Source organism: Phacochoerus africanus, chromosome 6 (genome assembly GCF_016906955.1).
Source record: "Phacochoerus africanus isolate WHEZ1 chromosome 6, ROS_Pafr_v1, whole genome shotgun sequence".
Lineage (NCBI taxonomy): Eukaryota > Metazoa > Chordata > Mammalia > Artiodactyla > Suidae > Phacochoerus > Phacochoerus africanus.
The window spans coordinates 62,482,859-62,510,554 of record NC_062549.1 but is presented as its reverse complement, the minus strand read 5'-3'; the positions used below and the strand labels follow the sequence as shown (position 1 = coordinate 62,510,554).

The 27,696-nt window shown below is 36.6% G+C and overlaps 1 protein-coding gene across 12 annotated transcripts in view; it reads right to left on the bottom strand.

The window, feature by feature from the left end:
• Nucleotides 1–27,696, bottom strand: part of STAU2 (staufen double-stranded RNA binding protein 2) — a 314,299-nt gene that overhangs the window by 182,688 nt on the left and 103,915 nt on the right. For all 12 annotated transcript variants that reach the window (XM_047783746.1, XM_047783751.1, XM_047783744.1 and 9 more), the window contains 4 exons: nucleotides 26,603–26,710; nucleotides 24,350–24,562; nucleotides 12,099–12,236; nucleotides 3,246–3,377 (listed from right to left, as the gene is read on the bottom strand). In XM_047783746.1, the coding sequence (XP_047639702.1) occupies nucleotides 3,246–3,377; nucleotides 12,099–12,236; nucleotides 24,350–24,562; nucleotides 26,603–26,710 (591 nt within the window). The remainder of the gene's footprint in view (nucleotides 1–3,245; nucleotides 3,378–12,098; nucleotides 12,237–24,349; nucleotides 24,563–26,602; nucleotides 26,711–27,696) is intronic.

The window sequence follows — 27,696 nt, the reverse complement described above, 5'->3', positions numbered from 1 at the left end:
TTTACTCTTTTGTGCCATTTAAATTTTTGTAATCATGTACATATCTTGCTTATTTTTAAGCCAATTAAGAAAAAACTGCTTTTACAGGTTTGTTTTTTTTAGATTGGTTTTCCAAATTCTCCAAAGATGATCTCACTGACAAATCAGTGTACTCACTCCTTTTAGTTGATCTCTGCAGCAAAGACTGCCACCTTTTTCTTTAAGTCATTCTCCACCCTGCCTTGTGCAGGTATGCTTTCCTCCTCCTTCTTCCTGTCTCCTCACGTGCATTATCTGCTACTGAAATCCTAGCACACACACTTCAGAAGCCCCCTTGGTGCCTGCCCCTTCTCTGCTCAGGCACCACTGCATTATTATCGTCCACCTGAACAATTCCTGCTGGCACTGGCTCCCTGCCTTGAGTCCCACCCTGCCAAGGCCATTCCCTACGTTACCTATAGGACTGCCTTTTGAAGAAAGCAAACCAGATCACGTCACTTTCAAATCTCAAATTAATAATTCAACAGCCGTTTACTACACATAAAAACAGTGGTCTCAGCTATTCCTGACTGTCCAGATTTATCTTCACGTTTCATAATTTTAATTCTGCTATAATTTTTGTTACGTGACTAAATTTCCTCCCTCCTAACACTTCCTGGTCAGTTTTTTTTTTTTTCTGGTCAGTTTCTTGAGTGCAGGGACCAAATTCCAGGCATCTTGTTATCTTCAGCTTTAAGTGTTTGGCATTTAGTGGGTGTGATGGTTAATTTTATGTGTCAACTTGTCTGGGCTACAGTACTCAGATATTTGGTCAAATATCATTAAGTGTTTCTGTGAGGGTTTTTGGATTAAAATCACTGAACTTTGAGTAAAGCAGATAGTTCTCTATAACAAGGGTGGGCATCATCTGGGGAAGGCCCACCCAGAAGAAGGCTGACCCTTCCTGGAGTGAGAGGGAGGCTCTGGGATCTGCAGCTCCTTCCTGAGTCTCCAGCCTGCCAGCCTCTTCAGCAGATTTTTGACCTGCCAAGCCTCCAAGCCTCACACACACACACACACAAACACACACACCCTGTCGGGTTGTTTCTCTGGAGAACCCTGACTAATAACCCAGTGGATATGCAAAAAAATGTTTCAAATTAATGACATTTTTTATTCTGTTTTATTTTCACTTAACTTATGAGGAGATTTATTTTGACGGATTTTTATAAATCGCTCACCAGTTTTAAGTCAATATAAATGTGTTAAGTTAAAACAACATATACAAAATGTAAGAACTACAGAAACAGAACACGTGTTAGGTTTCATGTTACAAATATTTTTAAAAGAAAAAAAAGTAGCCAGGTTATAAAAACAGAATTGAAATCTCCAGCAATACCACACAGACAAATAACTTTTAATCACTCAAAATAACTGCCTACATATTCATAGCTGCCTTAAAAAAAAAGGTATAGCTAAGTATTTTTTAATAGATGATTTCACTTCTACTCTAAACTTCAGAAAGTGTGTTCCTGCAGAAAATGAAAATATCTCTGAAATAGAATCCTTATGTGAGAAAGTGGCAGGGAAAAAATGTACTGTTTATGATAGAAATGATTAAGCCTGTTTTGTGAATGTTCATATAACTAAAATGTTTAATAAAAATAATTTCTGCATATGCATAGATAAAATGATAACACAAAGTGAAATTAAGCCAGTAACTGCCAAGTTATCTGCCAAGTCCTGAATTCAGGGTTCTCGGCTTCTCTTCCAATAGAGGTAGGTGTTAATGATGTCATTAACTGCTGCAGAAGAAACAGGGGACCATGAACACAAGTCGTGGCAGAAAATAAACACCCTCTGAGTTTACCTTTAAATTTAAAGTAAATAGAAAAATTAGTTTATAGAGTGTCTGTTCTATATAGTTCCTGCCCTAAAGGGATAACTCAGGATCTTAGTTTCCAGGATTTTCAGCTATATTCTAGAAATAAAGGCTAACAACCTCTATTCTTAAAAAGCACAAATTAAAACTATGTCTGTACGCATTTCTCCAAAGAAGATATACAGATGGCCAACAAACACATGAAAAAATGCTCAACATCGCTGGTTATAAGAGAAATGCAAATCAAAACTACCATGAGATACCACCTCACACCAGTCAGAATGGCCATCATTAATAAATCCACAAATAACAAGTGCTGGAGGGGCTGTGGAGAAAAGGGAACCCTCCTGCACTGTTGGTGGGAATGTAAACTGGTACAGCCATTATGGAGAACAGTTTGGAGATACCTTAGAAATCTATCCATAGAACTTCCATATGACCCCGCAATCCGACTCTTGGGCATCTATCCGGACAAAACTCTACTTAAAAGAGACACGTGCACCCGCATGTTCATTGCAGCACTATTCACAATAGCCAGCATGGAAACAACCCAAATGTCCATTGACAGATGATTGGATTCGGAAGATGGGGTATATATACACAATGGAATACTACTCAGCCATAAAAAAGAATGACATAATGCCACCTGCAGCAACATGGATGGAACTAGAGAATCTCATACTGAGTGAAATGAGCCAGAAAGACAAAGACAAATACCATATGATATATCACTTATAACTGGAATCTAATATCCAGCACAAATGAACATCTCCTCAGAAAAGAAAATCATGGACTTGGAGAAGAGACTTGTGGCTGCCTGATGGGAGGGGGAGGGAGTGGGAGGGATCGGGAGCTTGGGCTTATCAGACACAACTTAGAATAGATTTACAAGGAGATCCTGCTGAATAGCATTGAGAACTTTGTCTAGATACTCATGTTGCAACAGAAGAAAGGGTGGGGGAAAAAATGTAATTGTAATGTATACATGTAAGGATAACCTGACCCCCTTGCTATACAGTGGGAAAATAAAAAAAATTATAAAAAAATAAATAAATAAAATAAAACTATGTCTATACGGCAAAAACCATCAGTCAGTAAGCTAAATATTATTACATTGGTACTATAAGAAAATATTTATAGCCATACAACAAACTCTTTGTATTTGCTAATTGTAAGATTATAATATTTCATCTTGATCCCTAAACCAATGTTATTTTGTACCTGGAGAATCTATTTTTAAAAATATGAAGATAGAGGACCACCTTAGAAAAGTCAAAACTCGGCATCTTCTTTAACACCAGTTAAGACACTACTCAGAGATAAGGAACATTGGAACAAAATTTGTTCATCACTTTTATATTCTGACAGCACACATAGAACATGTCCATGTAAATTTAACTCTCACCTTGTCAAGCTGATCCTGAAGATTAGTGGATGCTTTATAACCAAGTTGTAACAGCATTGCTTCCGCAGCATTCTTTTTGGCTATCTTTTTATTAGGTCCTGTTCCAGTAGCAACTTCATTGCCTACCTTGACCTGATAAAAGTAAGAAATTAAAGATAGTGGCTTTGGTAACAAACCTTAACACAGTAAAGCAATGTGTTTTGCACTCCAGCATTCAAAAATATAAAGTTTAGTCCATAATAAAAACAGTGATTAAGATCCCCTTTATGTAATATATGTACTTTATGTATATACACACACACACACATACCTACTTGCAGGGTATTGTGCTAAGTGAAATAAGTCAGAGAAACACAAATACTGTATGATATCACTTATATGTGGAATCTAAAAAATACAACGAACCAGTAAATATAACAAAAAAGAAACAGACCTTCAGATATAAGAAACCAACTAATGGTTAGCAGTGGGGAGAGGGATGGGGGGAGGGCAATATGGGGTAGCGGATTAAGAAGTACAAACTATCATGTATAAAATAAGCTATAAGGTTGGGCTTATCAGACACAACTTAGAATAGATTTACAAGGAGATCCTGCTGAATAGCATCGAGAACTTTGTCTAGATACTCATGTTGCAACACAACAAAGGGTGGGCAAAAAAAATGTAATTGTAATGTATACATGTAAGGATAACTTGATCCCCTTGCTGTACAGTGGGAAAATTAAAAATAAAATAAAATAAAAGAAAATAAGCTATAAGGATATATTGTACAACACAGGAAATATGGCCAATATTTTATAATAACTATAAATGAGTATAACCTTAAAAATTGAGTTACTATACTGCAATATATAATGTTGTACATCGACCATACTTCAATTAAAAAATCTTTAGTCCAAAAAATAAATAGTGATAGATACTTTTAAAAATAAAAAATAATGTTCACATTGCATCCCAAGTTTACAAAGGTTTCCATTAAACAGTTCCTAAAGAGAATTAATATAAAAGGTTAGTATGATATTGTGGTTAAGAACAAAGACTTCCATGTCAGATTTAAGTATGAAATCCACTTCTATTAATTCCTAGCTGCATGAACTGATTCAAATTATTTAATATTTCTAAGCCTCAGTTTTTTCAACAGTTGAAAAGGCGGTAATACAATGACCTCAGAGTGTTGCTTTGAAAATTAAGTAAGAAAATGTATGTAAAACTACAGTGTATATTGCTGTATTCTATATATATAATGTGCTGTATCACTGCATACTCTGTATATATATACATATACACACACACTGTATACTGTATATATACACAAAGCATTACTATATATTGTACAATACTATGTATTGTATGTACACCTAGTATTACTGTGTGTGTATATACTGTATTACTGTATACTGTGTATGTATATATACCCTGTATTACTATATACAGTTCATGGAGCAATATAAAAAGTAGCTTTTTTTTTTCATTTTATTTATTTTATTTATTTATTTATTTAGTCTTTTTGCTATTTCTTTGGGCCGCTCCCGCAGCATATGGAGGTTCCCAGGCTAGGGGTCGAATCGGAGCTGTAGCCACTGGCCTACGCCAGAGCCACAGCAACGCGGGATCCGAGCCGCGTCTGCAACCTACACCACAGCTCAGGGCAGCGCCGGATCGTTAACCCACTGAGCAAGGGCAGGGACCGAACCCGCAACCTCATGGTTCCTAGTCGGATTCGTTAACCACTGCGCCACGACGGGAACTCCCAAAAAAAAGTAGCTTTTTATCATCAGAACTATTCCACAGTTATCTTTTGTGAACAACTGATACACACATGTATTTATGTATATATATTCACATATTTAAATATACATCAGCCATCTTATATTCACATGTACATCTCCTAATTGGGTAATGCTCTTTTTGACATGCATGTGCTGAGATTATACAAACAAAAAAAGTAAATTAGGAAACAAAAAAGGAAAGAATTACAAAGAGAAATAGAAAATACACAATGATAGTAAGACTTGTTTTTATAAGCGTGGTCTCAGTAAGTAATCAAAGAAGCAGACGAGAAGATAATCACAATTTTGGCAATTAAATAATGTAAGCTAAATAATCTATAGGCAAGATATCTAATGAAAATTAGAAAATATTTTCAAAAAATTACAATGGAAATACAGTATATCAAAACTTGAAGGATACAGCTAAAAGAGGGCCTAGAAGAAAATATGTAAGCCATCAACGCTTAGAAAAAGGAGAAAAGTAATGAGCTAACCATCCATCTCAGGAAGTTTCTCACAGCAAAATAAACTCAAAGAAAACAGAAAAATAAAGACAAGAACAGAAATTAAGGAAATATAAAACAAAGTATATCAGAGAAGTTAAAAAAGCCAAGTTGGTTCCCTGAAAAGACTAATAAAATGATAAACCAGAAGTAAAACTGATTAAGGAAAAATAAGAGAAGACACAAATAAGAATGAAAATAAGAGATAACTATGGCTTCCGTACCACTACAAAATAATAAGGGATATTGAATATTTTAGCTAACAAGTTTTGAATATTTAGATAAAATGGAAAATTTTCTAAACAATACAAATTACCAAAACTGGCACAGAGGAAACCCACAACTATATAGATGTCAAATGAACAGATTATATGAGTATGGACTCCAGGAAAGAGGTCCAAGGTGGAGGTAAAATTTGGGAATCATCGATTATAGATGAATTTAAAGCCAAAAGACAGTGAGAACTCTGTGGGAGAGAGTGACAGCAGGAAAACCAAGCATAGCATAGCATAGCATCCTTCCTGAAAGCCAAATGGGAGATTACTATAGCTTCTGTAGCATTACAAAATAATAAGGAATATTGAATATTTTAGCTAACAATTTTTTTGAATATTTAGATAAAATGGAAACATTCCTAGATAGTACAAATTACCAAAACTGGCAAAGAGTAAACCCATAACTACATAGGTCTATAACTACTAAAGAAATTAAAACCACAATTAAAACCTTTTCCACAAAGAAAGCTTCTGAGAGCTTCTCCAGCAAGTTCGACCCAATATTTAAGGTCAAATAATGCCAATCTTAAAAAAACTCATCCAAGAATAAAAAAAAAAAAGAGGAATCAGTCCCCAAATATACAGAAATGCATCACTTTCATTCTAAAATCTAAAAAGAACAGTGTAAGAAGGGAAATTTATAGACCAGTTTCACTCATGAATATAAATGTTAGCTTAAACTATGTAACAGTACACTGAGCAAAGCAATCTTAAAAAGAAGAAAAATCATGCCTATGTTAGGTTTTTTCCTAGAAATGCAAGATTAGTCTATCATTTGAAACCCAAAACAAAATCTAATCAATGGAATCTGCTATACTGATCACCTGAGGAGACAAGTCATATAATCATCCAAATAAATGAAGCAAAAGCATTTGATAAAACTCAACATCCATTAATAATAATAATAATAAAAACCTCTTAGCAACTAGGGAAGGAAAAGAACTCAGCAAACCTCAGCAAATATTATACTTAATGTTGAAATTCAAAAATCATAAACAAGACAAAGATGCCCTTCATTTTTACAAGTACTGCAAACCTAGGACAGAGCAATAAGGCAAGCAAAAGAAAAGGTATAAGAATCAGAAGTGTAAGAACAAACTGCCATTATTTGTAGAAATGACATTTATAGAGTATATCCAAAAAAATTTACAAATTGTAAAAATTTATGAAAGTGTACGTTCTCTCCATAAAAGGCAGTATACAAAAGCCAACTGCCTTTGTATATCCCATCAACAATCAAGTAGAGAATAAAAAATATTTAAATTTTAATTCAATGGAAAGATAGAATTTACATTAAATGGAAATCAAATATCTGTGATGTGCAAAAGCTTTACACATAAAACAATAAGCATTACCGAGAAAAATTAATATAAAGCTAATAAAAAGAGATATGCGATACTCATGTATTGAAGATTCAGTATCATCATGATACCGATTCTCTTCAAATTGACCTACAAATTCAATGAACTCCCATCAAAAGCACACATATATTTTTATAATATTTGACAAGCTGATTCCAAAATTTACATGGAAATACAAAGAGCAAAGAAGAGCGAAGATCCTTTTGAGGAAGAATAAAGTTGTGGTATTATTCTTTGGGATCTCTAGATTTATTATAAAATTAACATACAGGAAAAGACAGATAAACCTGCCTTAAAGTGAATTATTTCTGTTCCTCAAAAAGCCGTCATTAAAAAAGGAAAAAAGTCATCACAGCACGAGAAGATATTTGAAATGCCATATAACTACAAAAAGCTCATATTACAGAATATATAATAGACTCCTATAAGTCTACTATAAGTCTATTAGTAGAAGAATGAGCAAACAAGCTTAACAGCCAGTCTATATATGAAATTTTGGATTATTTTGTCAAATGTCACTGTTGTTTTAAAAAAAATTAGAAAACTTCAATAGCTTCATGTCATTTAATTTCACAATGACACTATACTCTCTAGCAATGAACGGGGTGGTACAACCAAATGTAGTTTTCAGATATACTGCATGACAATTCTACCCATATTTCTCTTTTTTAGCTCTCATGTGAAATCATAACACTGGTTATTTCACTTACGTCAGAACACAGAGATTTCTATCTGGTATCCACACATGTGCTGTTTACCATTTATTCTTAAACGATTATTGACAGTTTTATTTGTTTTACTATTCTATCACTACTTTCAAGCTCCGGCGAACCAAGTGCTTTTAAGGAATCAGAGATATACAACACAACATTTTTTTTTAATTAGCAAAGTAAAGTAAATAATGTACAAATTATAGGACAAAGAAATTATACTTTCTAGACGGTTTTACTCAGAATGAACTAAATGACATACTTCTTGTATATGAGACACTAAAAATGGACGCATTGCAGAATCTCTAACCACTATCACAAATCTTATAGTTCAAATTTGTGCACTGTTTCTGAAATAGTTCACTGCTTTTTCTTCTGAAACCAGAAACCACCACACTGACAAATCACCATCTATGTGCTGACCCCACTCAGAAGCACTGATTGAGTGCTAGTCTCAGCAGATCCCTGGAGCTGGGTGAACAAAGACCACATCTCCCATCTCTGTGTTGGCCTGCACCTGACCTGAACAACAGGCTCTGTGTATAATATCCTCGAGTCTTTGGCTACAGCCAGCTTCTGCTACCTGTTGTTTTTTCCAGTGCTTGGTTTGTTCCCCAGCTTCCCCAGCCCCTGTGTTGTTGCTGGAATGCTTGCTGGCGAAAGGATTAAGCCAGCTACGTCAGAAGCTTCCTCTACTGCTCTAAGGGTCAAAAGACATGCCAAAGCAAATAGCAGCAAAAGATAACTGATCAGTGAGGAATGTTTCATCTGTTTTTAGATGCTATATACATCTCCTCCTTCTCAGTTAATTCTTCTGCTACTGCTTCACCCCTAAATCTCATTTATCTACCCAGGCCTGATGCCCTTTGGCTCCAGGTTCCTGCTCCTTGGGTGATGGGGTTCCCGTCACAGCGTTCACCTTAGATATGTGTCTGCTGGCTCTCTGTCAGACCTACTCTGATACCTCTAGACTTACTTCCAAAACGGGTGCTTCCAGATCCACTTTTCCCATTCACCCACCTCTTGTTGCACGCAAGTTTTTCCAGTTGCATGGTTCAATAGCTTGTGAGTAGTTGGTTACCCCAGAGTTATTTGTTAGTATTAAAAAAGATCACTATGCCAAAGGACTCTGATTCCTGGCCAGCACACACAATGGTCACTCAAAAAAGAAAATCACTGCATAATGAAAGTCAGGTAAGTATGTGAGTGAACTTCCCAAAGTCATCTTCCTTGAAAACTCAGATATTTTACAACCATTATAGGATTGTTACAAATGTTCATTTTTCTGCAAAGAGGTTCAATTATTTTGCTATGCAATAAATTTAAGACTACCAGCTATGTATTTAAACTACTCATTTAAATTAATCAAGCCCTCAAAAAACTAAGAAAAAGTTCTAAAATAACATGTTCCAGAACTTTAATTATCTTTCACTGAATCACAAATAAAAGCAATGAAATTTCCTTTATGTATATTTTTTTAAAACCTGGAGATCTTCATCACAGGTAGAAAAACTGACATCATATGATGATATATAATAAATAGGATGTGCTAAGACATAATTTAGTTTAATTATCATTAGTTTCTCTTTGAAAAATTAAAATACTCCTCTCCTGAAAAAATAAAAAAACTTTAAGAAATTTGCTCTGGAACTAAATATCCAAATAACGTCATCAGAGTTTTTCCTTTACCTAGTAATCAATATAAATACACCCATTTTATACCAAATATTTGTTTGTGGGGATTTTTGGTGACAGACAAATATGTGTATATTATCTTTAGATAGCTGATGTCCACATTCAATTGTAACAAATGATTAACAGTGCTTAAGCAGTTTATACAAAATCTTTACTTTGAGGAAGTTGCCGCAATGCTGTAATGAACCCACTGGGGCTTTCAGAAAATGGAAAAAACAATATGAATTCAGTGTGAAAACATTTAAAAGCATAGCCAAATGTTTCTGTTTGACTAAAACGTTTATGAATACCTATAAAATGGAAGCTAGCCTAAGATATTCTAAATTCCTCTTTCAAAAGGGGTACTCAATATTCTCTACAGAAAAGGAATTGATAAAGTCAAAGTCAGCTTTTATTCCTAACACAGGTCAAAAATTTAGGTGATTTTTTTTCCTTCAAGTTTTGGAGTTCAAAGAATACTTTCTAGAATTCTTCAAAGTTAAGAATGTAAGAGTGTTACCCTTGTGGCTCAGCGGGTTACGAACTCGACTAGCATCCATGAGGACACAATTTGATCTTTGGCCTTACTCAGTGGGTTAAGGATCCAGTGTTGCCATGAATGATGGTGTAGGTCGCAGATATGGCTCAGATCCCGCATTGCTGTGGCTGTGGTGTAGGCTGGCAGCTGCATCTCTGATTCTACCCCTAGCCTGGGAACTTCCATACGCCATAGGTATAGCCCTAAAAAGACCAAAAAAAAAAAAAAAGAATGTAAAAAGAAAATCAGTGTATATGTTTTTCAAAGTGATAACACTGAAACAACACTGTTCTGGGTCATAATGACATCCAAATAATAATGTATTTACTAATCACAGAAGAATATCCCCCTCTTTGGATATCTAAGTCCCTAACCGTGGTTTACCTGTAACTACATCATTAGTTTATACCTCCAACAAAAGCCCAGCATACCATCTCTCAATCAGGCAGGCAAGTAAGCAACAAATACACATCATAAGTTTATGAAGGTCCTACTGTATACATACCACCATATTTGGTACTGTGAGATAGAGAAATAGGGATTATAAATTAGGAAGGAAGGTAAAATCAGACATGCATGAAATGTTCCTCAACATGAGACACATGAGACGGAGTCCAAACATCCCACACATGGTCAGCACTTAAGAAACATCTGCTGATTGTAACTGGCTTATATTAAAAGTGAGATGCACACGTTTCTCTGGAAAAAGTTTCTTTGACAAGCCTATTACAACAAAGATAGTTCAGACAATAAGGAGAATTTAAATACGGATGAGGTACAGAATGATTCTAATGCCCCATGCCTAATGTAAAAAAAGTGAGAAAAAATTCTGTATTTTTTAGAGATACGTGCTAAGTATTTAGGCTAAGACGACATGCGGTTAGAAATTAGCTTTAAATTACATCGGGAAAAGAAGGAAAGATGGAGGGGAGGGAAGGAGAGAGGGAGGGGATAAAAACTGATGGCTAAAACAAATGCAGCAGTAATTAATTGTTTTGGGGTGATGGGCATATTTCCCAGTATGCCATTACACTATTCCATTATACCATTCTTTATAGCATCCTATTCTGTATATGCAACTCTGGATATGTTTGAAATTTTCATAATAAAAATTAAAGGTTTCTGTGATACCACAGCCTGAGTTGGCAAATGAAGATGGAGAGGTAGGATTTTAAAAAGAGGAGGGCTCAGGAATAACGAACCTGACTAGTATCCATGAGGATGTGGGTTTAATCCCCGGCCCTGCTCAATGGGTTAAGGATCTGGCATGGCCATGAGCAGTGGTGGAGGTTGTGGATGCGGCTCAGACCTGGCATTGCTGTGGCTGTGATGTAGGCTGGCAACTGCAGCTCTGATTCGACCCCTAGCCTGGGAACTTCCATATGACGCAGGTACAGCCCTAAAAAACAATAAATTAATAAAATAAAAAGGAGGAAGGCATTTTAGGCATTTCCCCTCATTCCCAGTCCCCACCTATCAATACACCAGCAGCCATTCTTCAGTTTTCTTGGCCACACAACATAGCAGTTAAATCTCTCAGCAATTCTGAGCCCCTTTGTCCTCACCACAATTAAGTAGCCAACTAGCTCTTTTGCTAATTTTTCTAATAACCTCAAAGCTCATGCTCTTGGCCCTGTTCCATATACTACATCCATCCTTCTAAGTTCTGTTTCTAATTCCATCTGTCTTTTATTCCCAGTAGTTAATAGAGTCCAGCTGCAGATTGCAACACATTAAGTTAGAGATAGGCACTCTAAAAGACGAACTTGCAGTAAATAACCTGTGTGAACTTACAGTCCCTCCGAAACCTCCTGCTGTCTCATTCTGACATGTCCTTGACATTTGAATGTTTCAACCAAGTTGGTAGATGCGCCTGGAGGGAATAAATGCTTTACCTGTCAACAATTTTACTTTCTACTGTTAATTCCTAGTTTTCCTTTCCACCACATCTCTATTTCAGCATCAGGATTTCTAAATTTTTTCAAGAGTTAGAAGAAGCCTTTAATATAAAAGTTAGAAATACCTGCATCACAAATTCCCGACGTCGAGGCATTCCTCTTTCCGAAAGCAAAACATAATCTGGCTCCTTTTCCTTTTTGGCCTGTTGAATTTGAGCCAGGCGGCTAATGGGGTTCATTCCTTGACCATATTCTGGTCCAGCCTAAAAAATCATAGAAGAAAAAAAAATTGAAAACATGCTTGTAAAACTTGTCACAGGGTCCTTAAAGAAACCATGGTTTTCGCTTCCTCTCCTGCACCCCGAAACTGTGACTAGAGAAAATAAATGAAAATTATGAAAACTTTAAAGGAAAATCATTAAATGGTTCAGAAACTAAGGCTTCTATAAGAGTGAGGGCTCAGAGATGACATTGATAAGTTGGGTCTACTATCCTTTTAAACTCTTTAATATAGTAGGAAATGCTTCAAAACAAAACAAACACCCAAACGAATGTAAGAAGACAAGCCAGGAACTGAGAAGAGATATTTGCAATACAAATATCTAAATATATATATATCCAATATCCAAAGCATATTTTTAAAACTTCTAAAAAGTATTAAGAAAAAGACAATCTAAAAGAAAAAAACAGCAAATGAGATGAACAGATATTTAACAGAAGAAAAGAACATATAAAAAAATCATCTCATTAAGACTCAGAAAATGCATACTAAAACCAGTGAGATACTATTTCACCTGTCAACTTAGTGAAAATTAAGAAGTCTGACAGCTTCCGTTGGTGAAGATGGGGAGTAACAAAAACGTATACAGTACTGACCATCATGTAAATTGGAAAACAATTTGACAACGTCTAGCAAAGCCAATGACCCACTCCTCAGTAGTCTATTCAACTAGGAAACTGTTACTCAAATGCGTTGGCTCATTTGTACGGTAGTATCCACAGCTGCATTATTTGAAATAGCAAAAAAAGAGAAAAAACCTAAACATTCATTTATAAAAGAATAAATAAGTTATGGCATATTCATACAAAGGAATGGCACACAGCAGTGAAAATGAAAACTGGCAGTTTCTTAGTTCATTCATCAAGATGAATGAATTTAAGGGAAAAAATGTTAAGTGAGAAAAACAAGCACAGAAGAATATATGAAGTACAATATAATTTATGTAAAGCACATTAAAACTACAAAACACTGGCAAAAGTAAATAAAATCTCAGTAAGTAGACAGTTCATGGATCAGCAGATGCAATATTTTTCAAATGTCAATACTCCTCAAACCAATCAATTCATTGCAATCCCCATCAAAATCCATGCATGTTCTTTTTTGGCTTATTAGTTAGTCATTAATTAATAATTAATTTTTGGTTTATTAATAATAATTCAAAGCTTAAAATTCATATGGAAATGCAAAGGACAAACAAAAAAACAACTTTGAAAAAAGAACATAGTTGGAAGAGTCAGACTGCCTGATTTCAAGATTTATTATAAAGCTATAGTAATCAAGATAGTACAGTGACACAGTCTAAAGACAGACACAGAGACCATTGAAACATAACAATATCTGGGGATAGAGCCACACATACATGGTTATCAAAGGTGCAAATGCCATTCAGTGGAGAAAGGGTAATACTTTCAATCAATAGTACTGTAACAACTGGATATTCACATGGAAAAAAACCCAAAACTTCAATCCATATCTCATACAAAAATTAATTCAAAATGGCTCATACACATAAATGTAACATCTAAAATTAAAACTTCTAAAAATATGGGGGAAATTTTTGTGGCTTCATTTAACAATTTCTTAGAACACTAAATCACATTCATTAATAATAAATTGAAGTTTGTCAAAATTAGTAATTTCTGTTATTTAAAAAGGCCAAATCACAGGCTTGAAGAAAATATTTGCACATATCTGACAAAAAAAAATTGTACCCAGAATAGAGAACTTTTCAAAAGTCAATAAAACATTTATTATATAAAATGTATTATTTGTTCTTATTTAAATTATCACTTTAAAATTTTAAGCGAGCAAAACACTGGAACGACACTTCATCAAGCTTCATGGGCTATTTGTATATTAAAAAATACTCTATCACTAGTCACTGGAGAATTCTGAAGTATAAAACTACAATGAGGTTATCAATATGCATGTATTTAAACAACTGAAATTTAAGACTATACTGTGTGTTAGAAATGATGTGCAAATAGTAGAATTCTCACACGTGGCTACTGGGAATACAAAATGGTTCAATCACTTTGAAAAAAAAACTGGCAGTTTCTTAAAATGTTGAATACATACCTACTGAATGATGGTGTCATTCACTCCTAAGTATTTACCCAAGAGAATTAAAAGCATATGCCTTTAAGACTTAGACACCAATGTCCACAGCAGCTTTATTTTTAATAGACCCATACTAGAAACATCCCTAATATCCATCAAAGGGTGAATGAATAAACAAACTATGGTATATCCATTCAATATAATACCACTTAGCAATAAAACAGAACCAACAGTTAAAAACAACAAAATGGATGAATTTCAGAATTATTATGCTGAGTGAAAGAAGCTAGTCAAAAAGAGAGTGGTTGCTTGGAAATTGAGGGTGAGGGGATTACAAAGAGGAGAATGAGGGAACTTTGGGGAGCAATGAATAGGTTCATTTCCTGACTGTGGTCATTGTTTCACAAGTGTATATGTATATCACATCCTATCAAACAGTACACTTTAAATATGTACAGTTCACTCTATATCAATTACACTTCAATAAAGCTATTTTAGAAATTAACCAAATAACCATTTTTCAGAACCACAAACATGTAGCAAAACTGTCAGGTCACAAAACATTAAACACAAAACTTATAATGATGGTTATGGGAGGAGGTATCAGGATGTGGCTGAAGGGGGCATACAGGCAGCTTCAAAGAGATACTCAATATTCAAGCTGGACAGTGGGTGTTACTTACTTTTAATAGAATGTGTATGCTATTTAACTTATGCACACATTCTACAGAAACCTTTTAGAAGGTACTTGTTTTTAACTTATATTTAAGGTAATATTTATGAATAAAGCTTGATAAAAACTTATTCAAAAGTTTGTGCATAGCTTTTTTTTAGTGGCTCCTAAAAGGTTTAAAAATAAAAAACCTTTACAAATTAAATACCCTTTCTGCATGCAAACCAGCTTTATTCATATATTATTCCTAGAGATGAAGGTCTGCATGTCATATGGTCAGGGCTTTATTTCCATCTGTGAAAATTTATTCTAAAACAAGTATTAGAGACAAGGATTATCACTATGTTACTCTTTATATATGTTATGCTAAACTTATGGAAGAGCCACTACATAATCTTAGCTTTTCCTGATAGCTGTTGAGTCTCCATCACACCTAGTTTGGGGTTGGAGGGAGGGCCTCCAGGTCAGATTCTGCAAGGTCTGTTAAATTAAGTTTTGCGCATTTTGGACTTTATCCAGAGAACAGTGAGAAATCACTAAAAAACTTTAAGCAGAGACACGACATGATCTGATCAGTATTTCTGAAAGAGAACACTTTTTTTTTTTTGTCTTTCGTCTTTTTAGGGCTGCAACCGCGGCATATGGAGGTTCCTAGGCTAGAGGTCAAATCAGAGCTGAAGCCGCCGGCTACACCACAGCCACAGCAATTTGGGATCCAAGCCGCATCTGCGGCCTACACAACAGCCCATGGCAATGCCGGATCCTTAACCCACTGAGCAAGGCCAGGGATCGAACCGGTGTCCTCGTGGATGCTAGTCGGGTTTGTTAACTGCTGAACCACGATGGGAACTCCTGAAAGAGAACACTTAAAAAGATCATTTGATTTCAGGTATTTGCAGGAAGCCAATTAAAAATAGTAGTTCAGGCAACAGATGATTATGAGTTTGGATGAAAAGGGTGACAGAGGGATGGAAAGAAACAGACCAACCTAGGAAATATTTAAGTGAAGAACTCAAGAGGACTTGATGATTGACCCAATATAAGGGGTAAGAGAGAAGTCAAAAATGACTCCCAGTTTTGTTTCAGCAGCTGGATGGGGTTGACAGTCACTATGATAAGGAATGCAGGAGGAATAGGAATGGTTCAGAAGGGAATGTGATGAGTCTGGGACAGAGCTTCAGGTGCCTGTGAAATATTAAGGGGAGATGCCCAAGAGCCAGTGCCGAGCACAGACTGTATTTGGGGATACGTGTATGTAAAGACTAAATTGAAGGCCTGGGAGTATGAAGAGAAGCCTAGGAGACAGTAAGAATGGGAAAAGACTGAGAACTTCAATACTGCAATAGCTGAGTAGGGGAGGGGAGAAAGAAAATGAAAATTTCAGCTTTTGATAAAATACTGGTTTCCACATCTATTTGCAAACCAAAACATGGAAAAAATAGAAGAAGGGCTGATAAGAAAAGACAAATACAGACAATAACTTATAAGACTGGGATGCCGCTGAAAACATAAAGGCAAGCTCTTGTGACCAGCACTAGAAGATGTGTACCTAATGCATGAAGATGGTCAAATAAACGAGTATTTCCAGTGGTATGCTGCCTTATTCCTGTTTAATTTGCCTCTTTTATAAGACTATAATTTCCAAAGACAATGTTGGTGATACAGAGTCCAATGACACAGAATGAGATGCATAAATCCAATTAGAGAATAATGCAGCTGAAAGAACATTAAGAATGACTGGTTACCTCCCTTATTAACTATGAGCACCCTTGAAAATTAAGTTATTCCTTGGATATCAAGTCTTAGATAATCATTCTACAAACCAATAAGGACACTCTTATAACAGCTGAGTCCAGGAAACTTTATCTCCCACATCAGAAAGCTTTCTTTGAGGCCTCATCTTATAGAAGAGAATTACATTCAAAAAACAGGATATGAACCCAAAGACACCATCAGGGCAGTCTTACATTTTAACAAAATAACTCTGTAAATTAAAATCCAAAAAGAGTTCACAACCAAGCAATTTCATGACATCAGACATGACTGGACCTGAAACCTGACTCTGCTCCATGATCTTAGAAAAGTTTCTTAAACACCAAGAACATCATCTGTAAAATGTGGATAATACCTACATTATAGAGTGATTAAGAGAATCAAATGAGACAATGTTATAGATTCATTATTTTAAATAAAATGAAGGCTAATTATTAACAGATATTTCCTCTATTTCTATTGCATAATAAGGAATGATAGACCCTAGATGTGTAAAACATAAGGAAGTGACAAAAATGCTAAAAATCAAGATACTATCCCAAGCTGACCCATTTATTGGCCCACTGTAAGGTCTGATCATACCCCAAATTATCTACATTCTAACTCAATGTATGCATGCTCCTTCCTCAAAATAACCTTACATTTCAGAGGATATCTATAGACTTATTTTAACATAAGCCAGATATGGTACGAGTAATTCCAAGTATGATGTATGTAAGGAAAAAATGCAGGGGGCTAACTGATTCTGGACTGGGGGAGGATCAGAGAAGGCTTCCCTGAAGAAGTCAAGTTAAGCTGAGATGTGAATGGTGGATAGGAAGAAAGTTCTGGAATAATATGCTTATATACTAGAAGTAGTAGCAAATAATTCTGAAAATTCAAAATGTTTCTCCCCTCTCTGGGGAGCAACACTTAAACAATACTCTTGCTTTTAATGGTTATAGTTACAAGGAACAGGAGGAGTTCCCACCATCACACAGTGGGTTAAGAATCCAAATGCAGCAGCCTGGGTTACTGTGAAGGCACAGGTTTGATCCCTGGCCCAGCAAAGGGGATTAAAGGTTTCTGCATTGCAATAGCTGTGGTGTAGGCTGCGGCTGTGGCTTGGATTCAATCCCTGGCCCAGATCTTCCATATGCCATGGGTGCAGCCATAAAAAAAATTTTTAAATAAAATAACAGGGTTCTATTTATATTCTACTATTAAATACACAAATCCTTTCTAAAGACTTATTATTCTTAATTTATTAAGAATAGACTTAGGAGTTCCCGTCGTGGCGCAGTGGTTAACGAATCCGACTAGGAACCATGAGGTTGCGGGTTCGGTCCCTGCCCTTGCTCAGTGGGTTAACGGTCTGGCGTTGCCGTGAGCTGTGGTGTAGGTTGCAGACGCGGCACGGATCCCGCGTTGCTGTGGCTCTGGCGTAGGCCGGTGGCTACAGCTCCGATTCAACCCCTAGCCTGGGAACCTCCATATGCCGCGGGAGCGGCCCAAGAAATAGCAACAACCACAACAACAACAACAAAAAAAAAAGACAAAAAAGCCAAAAAAAAAAAAGAATAGACTTAGTTTAATAGATGGATGTTATTGTAACCAGTTTTGCAGTGCCGTCTTAAAAAAAAAATTTATTATAGTTGATTTGCAATGTTCCTTCAATTTCTGTTGAAAAGCAAAATAGCCCATATATATATATATATATATATATATATATTCTTTTTTTTTCATAGTATCTTCCATCATGTTCTAACCCAAAAGATTGGACATAGTTCCCTGAGCTGTACAGCAGGACCCCATTGCCTATCCATTCTAAATGTACTTGCACTGCCATTCTGATATAGAGCACTGTTCTTCCTATGGGAAGAAGCTATAGATCCTACACATAAAAAGATTTATACATTCATACACATACAAAATGTGAACAGAGAGAATTAATTATAAAATAAAACAGCTAATACTTATTGAGTACTTACTATCTGTCATGTTAATTAAATATTTGACAATAATTACTAATGCATTCTTTGTATTATTTACATATCAATCCTACGAAGCAAGTTCAATTATTATTCCTATTATAAAGAAATGAAAGATTAGAAAAGTTAGGTAACTTACTCCGGTCACACAGATTCCTACTCCAAGGTCACCAGACATGACTCTAATGGTCATTTTCTTAACGGCCATATCCTACTCCCTGACCATGTGGCTCATATAAATGGCAACATATAAATGGAAGCCGGTCCTCAAAACCACTATGACTCATGATGAGTGGATCTATTTGGCATTTATTTTTAGTCTATCTTGCATATAACACAGAATGCTATTTCAGGGAATGTATAACCTAGAGCCCCTCAGGGAAGTAATGACAGTCCTCATTAAAAAGAACAAGTATTTAATGGTTGTTTAAGAAGGTATTTATTTACATAAATATATATATGCATGTGTTCTTTTTAAAAATTTTATTACCATTGATTTACACTGTTCTATCAGTTTCTGCTGCACAGCAACATGACCCAGTTATACATGTACATTCTTTCTCTCACATTATCCTCCATCATGTTCCATCACAGGTGATTAAATATAGTTCCCTGTGCAATACAGCAGGATTTCATTGCTTATCCACTCCAAATTCAATAGTTTGCATCTACTAATCTCAAACTCCCACTCAGTCCCACTCCTTCTCCCTCCCTCTTGGCAACCACAAGTCTGTTCTCCATGTCCATGACTTTGTTTCTTTTCTGTAGACAGGTTCATTTGTGCCATATATTAGATGCCAGATGTAAGTGATATCATGTGATATTTATCTTTCTCTTTCTGATTATTTCACTTAGTATGAGAGTCTCTAGTTCCATCCATGTTGCTGCTTTATTTTATTCTTTTTTATGTCTGAGTAGTATTCCAGTGTGTACAGGTACCACATTTTTTTTTTTTTTCTTTTCAGGGCTGCATCCACAGCATATGAAAGCTCCTGGGCTAGGGGTCGAATCAGAGCTGCAGCTGCTGGCCTACATCACAGCCACAGCAACACCAATCCAAGCCATGTCTCCTACTACGTCTGTTAGTATTTGTTGTAACTGGGTCCTCCTTTATCAGCAGCATATATATATTGATGACTGTAACATCCTCTTCTTGAATGGATCCTTTTATCATTAAATAGTATTCTTCTTTGTCTTTCTTTAAAGTCTATTTTGTCTGATATGAATATTGCAACTCCCGCTTTCCTGTCTTTTCCATTCACATGAAATATCTTTTTCCATCCCCTCACTTTCAATTTGTATATGTCCTCTGCCCTAAGGTGAGTCTCTTGTAGGCAGTATGTTGTAGCCTCTTGTTTTTTTAATCCAATCTGCCACTCTATGTCTTTTGATTGGAGCATTCAGTCCATTGACATTCAAGGCAATTATTGATAAATACGTATTTATTGCCATTTTAAACCTTGTTGTCAAGTTGATCCTGTGTTTCTCCTGTTACTTGCTTTTTTTGGATGGATGATTTCCTTTTATTTTATGCTTATGTCCCCTTTTTAGTTTCTGTGAATGTATTATTTGGTTGTTATTTGTGGTTGCCCTGTTTTTCAAGTATGTTAACCCCTTCCTGTATCTCCTTGCTTTAGCCTGATAGTCACACAGGCTCAAACACATTAAAAAAATTGATTTTCTTACTTTCCTACACCACATTTTATGATTTTGATGTCCTCTTTTAACAACCTTCAGGTTTATCCTTCTGTTGTTCCTTGTGTTTATCATTGCTTTTCAATAGTCTTTTTTTTTTTTTTCCCCCTTTTAGATCTGTATACTGGCTTAAGTGATTACTTTCCAATTATGATTTCCTCCATCCTATTTCTTCTTACTTCCTTTTATTTATTTATTTATTTATTGCTTTTTAGGGCCATACCCACAGCATATGGAAGTTTCCAGGCTAGGGGTCAAATCAGAGCTACAAGTGCTGGCTTACACCACAGCCACAGCAACATGGGCTCTGAGATGCGTCTGCGACCTATATCACAGCTCAAGGCAACGCTGGATCCTTAACCCACTAAGCGAGGCCAGGGATTGAACCTGCATCCTCGTGGATCCTAGTCGGGTATGTTAGCCACTGAGCCACGAAGGGAATTTCCCTTCCTTGTTATTTAGAGGAGCCCTTTCAGTATTTCTTTTAGAATGGGTTTAGTATTGCTGTACTCTTTTTGTTTTTGTTTGTTAGAGAAATTTTTTATTTCTCCTTCTATTTTAAATGATATTTTTGCAATTTTTTCCTTTTAGAACTTTGAATATATTTTGCCACTCTCTTCTGGCCTGTAGCGTTACTGAGAGAAATCAGCTGATAGCCTTAAGGGGGTTCTCTTATAATTAACACTTTTTCTCTACCTGCCTTTAGAATCCTCTTTTTATCTTCAACTTTTGCCATTGTTATTATAATATGTCTTGGCGTGGGCCTGTTTGGGTTCAACTTGTTTGGGGCCCTCTGTGCTTCCCTATCTTGATGTCTGTTTCCTCTAGATTTACAAAGTTTTCAGCCATAATTTTTTCAACTGTTTTCAACCCCCCCCCCTTTTTTTTTCTTCTCTTTCTGGAATCCTTGCTGTCCTGATTCAGTGACTTCCATTATTCCATCTTCCAAGTCACTAATTCGTTCCTCTGCATTATTCATTCTGCTCTTCAGTGACTTTAACTTTGCTTGCATCTCTGCAAATAAATTTTCTAATTTATATATATGAGTTATATTTTCTAGTTTCTTTCTAAAGTAATCTGCATTACTGTTCATATTTGCTCTTAATTCCTTCATATTCACTCTTAATTCCTTCAGTATCTTCACTATCTCCTTTTTGAACTTGGTGTCTATTAGACTGCAGAGGTCTGTTTCTTTGTTTGCTCCCTCAGGGGAATTCTCCTGTTTTTTCAACTGGGAATGGTTCCTGAGCTTCTTCATTTTGCTTATATTTTTCTTGTTCTGTGAGTTTAAGGAAAACAACTACTGTAGGCTTGGAGGGCTACTTATATGCGAGAGAACCCCTAGGTATTTTGTGAGGGCTTACTGTTTATTTGGGGCATCAGGGCTGCTTTTGGTTTGGATGTTTGCTGTCTCTTTCCTCAGTGTGTGCAGGTAGGGTGCTGTATGTGATTCCAGGGAGATGGAGGTAATTGACAGGTTTAGTAGCCACTGCCTGGTTGACAGTGGCAAGGACCTGCAGGAAGGTGGTACATACTGCTCCTAGTTGCAGGGCCCTGGGACGTGGCAGTGACCCTCAGGCAGGTGTAGGTGGTACCCAGAGCATTTGGCAGTGGCAGTGGTAGGGCATGAGTGTTCCCAGGGGAGTGAGAGCAACAATGGGTGGTGCTCAGTTGCAGTGCCCTCCTCTGTGCCAACCTCTGAGATGCAGAGGGGCTGCAGGTGGTGCCAGCGCACAGACCCCTAGTGGTGGCAGGCCATGCTCACCTCTGGAGTCTAAGATAAACTGCAGTGGTTTGCCCCTACCACCTATAGACCATGCAAGAGGTACCCTACCCAGCTAAGCCCACACCAAGAGGCACCGCCACCCATTGCCCACACAAGAGGTGCCTCGCTACCCATAGCCCCACCTTCTGAGAGTCTGCACGTGTGCAGAGAAAGATATTCCTGTGGCAGTCCACCTCCCCTTCTCTTGCCTTCCCCAACAGTGGCACCTTTCTTTTCCCGTGGGTCCAGACCTCTTCCCAAGTTCCCTTGGCTGTGGCGTTCTGCCCCCCAGCCCTTGGTACACTGCTCCCTAGTCCCTCAAGCTGTCTCCATACAGCCAACCCTAGTCCTCTCCTGGGAACTGACTTCTGGAGCCTACGTCTCAGTGCCCAGCCCCTGACCGAGCATCTCTGACTGTGATGTCCAGGGGTGGTGGTACTGATGGTCTTTTCAGCTCTCTCTCTGCTTTGCCCTCCACAGTCCAGCTGCTCTGCTTTTTCCTGAGTCTTTGAGGTCCCTCCATCTCAGCTGATCTCCCCGTCAGTTAGGTGGCTTCCCAGGGCATAGGTTCCTTTCCTCTTTCACAGCTCCTTCTCAGAAATGCTAGTCCTGTTCTGATTTTTTTTTTCTCCATTTTGTTTTCCTTTTGTTCTACCCAGTTATGCGGAAAGTTTCTTGCCCTTTCTGGAGGTTTTATGTCTTCTGCCAGCGTTCAATAGATGTTCTGTGTGAAGCATTCTACACTGCAAATGAGGTTTTTTTGTTGTTGCATTTGTGGGAGAAGATGAGTGCCACATCTTACTCCTCCACCATCTCGATCCTGCCTCCCTATATGCATGTGTTTTTAAATAAAGCAAAGGTACAAAAGCATAAAACCTATAAAAAACACTTCAGTTGTGCCACTGCGTGATCTAAACAAAAGAAATTCATCAAAGATAAAACGTACTTCACTTCTGCTACCCTTGATTTGTAGAGCCTAGTCTGAAGAAGTCTGCTAAATAGGCAAGGCTGCACTGGCCATTGATGTGCTGGCAGTTTAAGGCTCTCTCAGGAAGCAGGACTCCAGCTATATCCATGTCATACACACCGGGCATTCATGGGCACTGTTCTGAGCTAAGTGCCACTTTACCTCATTCCTGTGACCTCTTCTTTTTTTCTTTTTTGGTTAATATAAATACAGTCTGATTTAGTAAAGAGTCATAACATCGTGAAAAGTTGTGTTCTATATTCTTCTTTGGCAATGTACATATGCCCGAAAAAAATGGAAACCAAATCATCCCGTTGACCTCATAGGGCTGCTATGAGGACTAAACATGATAAAGCAAGTGAAGGGCTGGGACCACATCTGGCAAGTGCTTTGTATTTACCAGCTGCAGCTCCTGTCAACAGTGTTAGTATTACTCATATGATTATTGCTCTGCATCTTATTACCATTTCCTGAAATCCTAAGAAGTCACCATATAGCAATGGTGTTTGCAGAATGAACACTGGATCACAGATGTGTAGTTCAGGTTGCTCCGCATGATAGGTGGATACAAGTAAGAAAATCCTTTGAATACGTTGCATAAAACCTTATGTGTAAAATGAGGGCTAACATCTGCCTTACACAACCATGACGAGAATTTTTCCAAATGTGGTCATGAACGGGCAAGTTTTTTTTTTGGGGGGGTTGTATTTTCTAGGGCCACATCTGCGGCACATGGAGGTTCCCAGGCTAAGGGTCTAATCAGAGCTGTAGCCGCCGAACTACGCCACAGCCACAGCAATGTAGGATCCAAGCGACGTCTGCAAACTACACCACAGCTCAAGACAATGTGAGATCCTTAACCCACTGAGCAGGGCCAGGGATCGAACCCGAAACCTCATGGTTCCTAGTTGGATTCGTTAACCACTGAGCCACAATGGGAACTCCCCAAGTATTTTTTAAACCATAAAAAAAATTATGAATATGTAAGGTATTATTATTTCATGAACAAACACAGAGACACCAGTGTCTAAAAGCAAAACAGAATTGTTACTAGTTTACAGACACATGCCCAACCCTGATTCTGAGACTGCATGGAACCCACAGGTTTAGATGCCTGCCCTATGAAAAAACTTTTAGCTAGAGTTACTACAATTTTACATAGTAAAACTAACGGTCACAAGCATAGACTTACCTTTACTATTGTTTTAGGGCGTTTTTTAAAAAATAGTTTTGGCTTTTCAACCACAGGAAGAGGTGGAAGTTTCTTAAGCTCCTGTAGGACAGTGGTTGCAGCGCGCTTCTTGGAGAGTTTTTTGCTGTTTCCCTCTCCTTCTGCGGAGAATTCACCCACTGACACCCGAGTGACAAAGCTTTTCATATGTGGTGGTCCACTTTCTTTGATAACCTAAAACATACATGTAAAATATTCAAAACAGTCGCTTAAGATGCATTCTTGTGGCATGAATCTTTTTTAATGTTCATATGTAATCGAACTCGTTATTAGTAAGAATCAGGCCAAAATTATAGATTTTTTTAACAAAGCTATTAGGAAGATACTATACAGGGACTATTCATTTATAATACTTATGACACTTAATGAACTGAAGTTGGAAAAACAGAAATCTAAATAAATACATTCAATTCATGGTCAAAATTGTGTTTTACTAGCTTAAAATACAGAGTTCTAATTATGGTTATCCTGTTTCTTATGGAACGGAAAATTAAGGACATAAAACATACCATATTACCCTGGGTACAGAGAATGATAATTTGTATATAACTGTGTACATATCTAATTTTCTCCTCTGTAAGAGTAAGTTACTGGGATACAAGGACTATGTCTTACTGGAGTTCTATAGCCTATAAAGCATCCTACGTGTGGAAGCCACTCAAAAACAGGTGATGGTTGATAAACGACCTATTTTTGATGGGGACCTCAAAGGCTGCTTTACAGAAGGGTCATGAACCTTAAATTGGTAAGCAGCTAGGCCATTAAAATACCTAGCTTTCTAGAGTAATGGATTATGAATCTTTCAGTTATGAATATTGCTAAACCTGTACTAATGTGTTCTTTTTAAACTATACCAGCCTTGGGAGGAAAGTTACCTTCCAAAGCTGGAAAAGTGCTCAAAACTTTAGTCTCCTTCAAAATTCTGATTTATAAAAGATACCCTACTTAGTTAAATAGTTTACCACTGAAAATTATATTAAAAATGTGTCTTCTAATATCAGATACCAATTAGGAAATGATACAATATCTCAATAATCCAATATTATTGGGGATAAGGAATTTATGATAAGTACACTTTGCAATAATTTAAATTTACAAGTTGAATCACCAAAACTGTTTATTTTAACCACTTTGATGGACATCTTCCTCAATTTAAAAAATATGTATATACTAAATATTTAACCTTGTGTTGCTCACATTAGATCTTCATTATGAATGTTAAGTATTCTATACTATACTGTATCGATGGCTCTAAGGATATCTAAGACTTCTAAAACCTACTTCTGTTCACTGGAGCCTTTCAAAGGCCCCATGTTCCAAAGACTTTTGAGTATATGCAATTACTTTCAATAGGTTTTCAATATTTCTTAAAAACTATCATTTCTTGCCAGGCCCGACAGGCAAGGAATTTTCTTGTACATTTTCTTCCTGCTTTACTCTTTTTGCTGCCTTTAATCTATTACAGGCTGAGCAATCAAATAACCCAACTTCTTATAATTGCATCTAAGAAAGCAAACAGGTTCTCAGTGGAGATAAGCAGATCCTGCCAGTGAGGAAAGTGTGGGAGCTTTCTGGTAGGTGAACATCATAGAATTAGAAGGAGGATACCCCATGACTGTTTCAGCTTATTTCATGGGTTTTGCCTATTCTCTACATAGTTGAGTTGCAAAATTAATAAAGGAGGTATTATAATAACATTTTTTCTTTTTTAAGTATCTCAATTTTATAAATATTTTGTGACATATTTATCTACTCGTAAGCTAGAGTGCTGCTCAACTACTTTTTAGTAACTTATTATAAAGATTAAATTTAAACATCTTGTGGCCTCCATAAATTTAAAAGAAATCAGATATTAATATAGACATGTCACTAAATATTACCTTGGATAGTTTCAAATTGATCTTACTGAAAACACCAAATTTTACAGGGCACTACAAATTATCTTAAACTCAGGAAATAAATTTTATAATGAAACCTGAAATATCACGTATAAAAAATGGCTTAATGCAGAAAAGCCGAAGGGATCAGCAGGAATCCATGATATTATAATAAGTTCTATTCTCCCAGGGCTTGAACCATTTCATGATAGAGAGTTTGAACAGAAGGAAGCACAAAAATCTTTCAAGATACTAAAATTTTATTAATTTTATTTATTTGTTTAAAATAATGAGGAGCATGGAAGAAAAAAGAGGAAGATCTCTGCTGAACACATACCTCAAAACTGACGGGCATATTTCGCTTCAGAGCAATTTCAAACACTAGGCTGATCTCAGATTTGTTTGCATCTTTGTCATCATCCATTTCTTTTCCTGATTCGCCATTCTAAACCATAAAAATAGGATGACATTGAATCCTCACTTTATAACAAACTTCACATGTATTCTACAATCAAGAGAACCTATCTAAAACACAACAGGAGACAGGAAACCGGAGACTGGATCTTGTGGACTCCTATGTAACTACCGTAGTTGAGCACTTTACTGCCTGGCTTCTTGTGATTTGGTTTTAGTTTTTTTTCCCAAAGTAGAAGGACGGATGCTGAATATGGAAATCTTTTACTCAACCATACACTAATTTGAGTTTATCCTTAGAGAATTCCATCACACACACACACACACATACTACCTCTACTTTCATACGATATTTAATATTCTATGAAGACTGGGTTGTAGAAAGAGTTCAGAATGCAAACCAGGATTCTGGAGCTCTGTGCCCGGCTCTGTAACAATTTACTTATTGATCTATTTAACACCTATTAATGCTGAACACAGTGTAAGCAATAAAGAGATCAAGAGACAGTATTCCTGCTGTCAAGAAGCTTATGACTTAGTGGGAAAACAGATCAGTAAACAGATAAGAGTCATAATGAAGGTGTACAAAGAAAAATATTGTGTCTTCCATTAACTACGATAAATCTCAAAGAAGAAAGAACAGGCTGAGAAAAGGCGAACTATATAGAGGTTGAACCTCATAGTTTCAAATAACTAAGTGGAGAACTCAATAAGAAGGTGACTTATTAGACATGCCTGAGCTGGAGACAGCGTTTTGAAGCAATAAAGAAAGTAGCTAAAGCAAGGGGAATGGGTGAATTCACTAAAGATCACCTTCAATACTCTCCCGGGTAAAATAAAGTGGGACTAAAAAAATCCATTAAGATCTCCTCCACTTTAAACTCCTTGATTCTAAATTAATAATGCTATGTAATCCATGCTCAATAAAGTGCAGCATTAAATACAAGGCAAATGAATGCTACTTCATATCTTTGTTTACATCCCCAAATCCTGCCTTGCCTGGGAAGTGAATTCCAC